This window comes from Triturus cristatus, chromosome 4_2, assembly GCF_964204655.1.
Source record: "Triturus cristatus chromosome 4_2, aTriCri1.1, whole genome shotgun sequence".
Lineage (NCBI taxonomy): Eukaryota > Metazoa > Chordata > Amphibia > Caudata > Salamandridae > Triturus > Triturus cristatus.
Genome location: NC_140586.1, coordinates 952,249,222 through 952,251,273, shown reverse-complemented (window position 1 = coordinate 952,251,273; position 2,052 = coordinate 952,249,222). Strand labels below are relative to the sequence as shown.

General features: G+C 40.4%; 1 protein-coding gene across 1 annotated transcript; it reads left to right on the top strand.

Annotated features, from left to right (window-relative positions):
* Positions 1-557: 557 nt before the first annotated feature.
* LOC146839077 (olfactory receptor 6M1-like) lies at positions 558-1,496 on the top strand. The gene has a single exon (XM_085600005.1). The coding sequence runs from the start codon at positions 558-560 to the stop codon at positions 1,494-1,496; it is 939 nt and encodes a 312-aa protein (XP_085456131.1).
* The last annotated feature ends 556 nt before the right edge of the window (positions 1,497-2,052 follow it).

Below are 2,052 nucleotides of genomic sequence, written 5' to 3'. Positions count from 1 at the left end.
CGCTATTTAAGGAATCGGTATTTAAGGAATCCCTATTTAAAGAATCGCTATTTAAGGATTCCTTAAATACCGATTTCTGCTTTTGGGTTGATGCATTGGGATTGGGTATTTTTTACTTAATACCGGGAGCTAATAAGGAATCGGTATTTTACCGACTGGATTTTGGCTTGATGCATAAGGGTGATAGTCATTGATCCTTTGTACCTGCTGGCACTGTAAAATTACTTTGTTAAATAATTGCTTAAAACCACAAATAAAGTTAAAAAAAAAAAAACAATAGTAATCATCCCTGAAAGTGCACTGTACTTAATCCTGCCTTCAGCAACTCAACAACTAAGCAATCTACACCACCCTGGAATTGTGAGAATTGTGGATGGAATAAACAAACTAAAGACCATCACAAGTCAGGTGAGTGACTGCATATGCCCTATTGATTATTATTTCACTTACATAAGAAGTAAGCTTAGAAGAAACCAAACCATTCATACTTGATCTGCATGCTTCTAGTAATAAACCTTTGAAACACCTCTCTTGTTTAGGCATTGCTTTGAACAGTCATGGACACGAAGAACAAGAGCGTGGTGACAGAATTCATACTTGTGGGATTCACCGGCGCTCCAGAAGTGCAGATTCTTATTTTTGTCCTTGTTCTGTTTATATATGGAGTCACAGTGTTGGGAAATGTTCTCATGATTGTCTTAATAGGCATAGACCGACGACTACACACCCCCATGTATTTCTTTCTGTGGAATCTATCCCTGCTGGAGACCGTGAACATCTCCAACATTGTGCCTTTCATGCTAGTGCAGATGCTCTCGGTGCATAAATCAATTGCAAAGGCCAACTGCCTTATGCAGTTTTTTGTCTATGTTTATCTTGCAACCATTACCCTTTTACTTCTACCAATCATGTCCTTAGATCGCTACGTGGCGATATGCATCCCACTGCGTTACACCACCATCATGAGTGGCCGGCTCTGCATTCGGCTCATCATTGGAGCATGGCTGGGTTCACTCCTTTGTGTCCTCTACCCAACTATTATCATAACAGGGCTTCCCTACTGTGGTCCCAACGTCATAGACCATTTCTACTGTGATGGCTTGTCTATCGTGAAGCTGGCTTGTATGGACACAAGGATCCTCCATACCATTGACATCATCTCAGCTCTCGCCTTCCTGCTGAGCTCTCTGGGGCTGACTGTCGTGTCCTACATCTTCATCGTTTCCACGATTGTGCGAATCCCATCCACGAAAGGAAGACAGAAGGCTTTCTCCACATGCAGCTCCCACTTGACTATGGTAATACTCATGTACGGAACTGCCATCTTTCTTCAAGTCAGCCCAGCAATGCATCCTTCAGCCGAAGTCCACAAAACAGTGAATATGTTCGTTAACATTATTTCCCCGTTAATGAATCCTTTTGTGTATACTTTCAGAAATGAGAACGTCAGACATGTGTTAAAAACACGAATACAAAGAGAAATATGCTGCAGGTAATATACACATCCATCTATAAATTGGCTTGTAACACACAACACAAATTAACTTCTGGGACTTAAAGCGCTGAGGTCATCAGACCTATTTAACAATACAGCAGGGGACAGAGGTGGTAAAGTGCTGGTACTAAATTCCCACCCTGAATTTCACTACTCCTGGAAGCCCAACCTCCTCCAAAGAAATGTTTGGAAACATAGGTTAAAAGGGCGCATAACACAATTTTCACATAAATTGGCTAGGAAATCAATAAGTTCTAAAGGTGCACTCATGAGAAATTCTAAGACCTTCATGGTGCGCAAAGCAAGCCTACCCCTTTCCAGGGATCTTCATAGTTCTCATTCCCTAAACGTCACTTGAAAATATGTTAATAGTTTGCATTTTAGCATTATAATCCCAGAAATTGACAACTAAGAAATTTAGTTATTCAGTCTCACGTCTGCTCACCACAACAACTATGAAGAATTGAAATTGGAGTTTACGAATCGATGTTCGTTTATAATATAATATCTACATTTCTTACATGGCGTAATAATAAAGGAAGCAAGGTAGAAGCTTG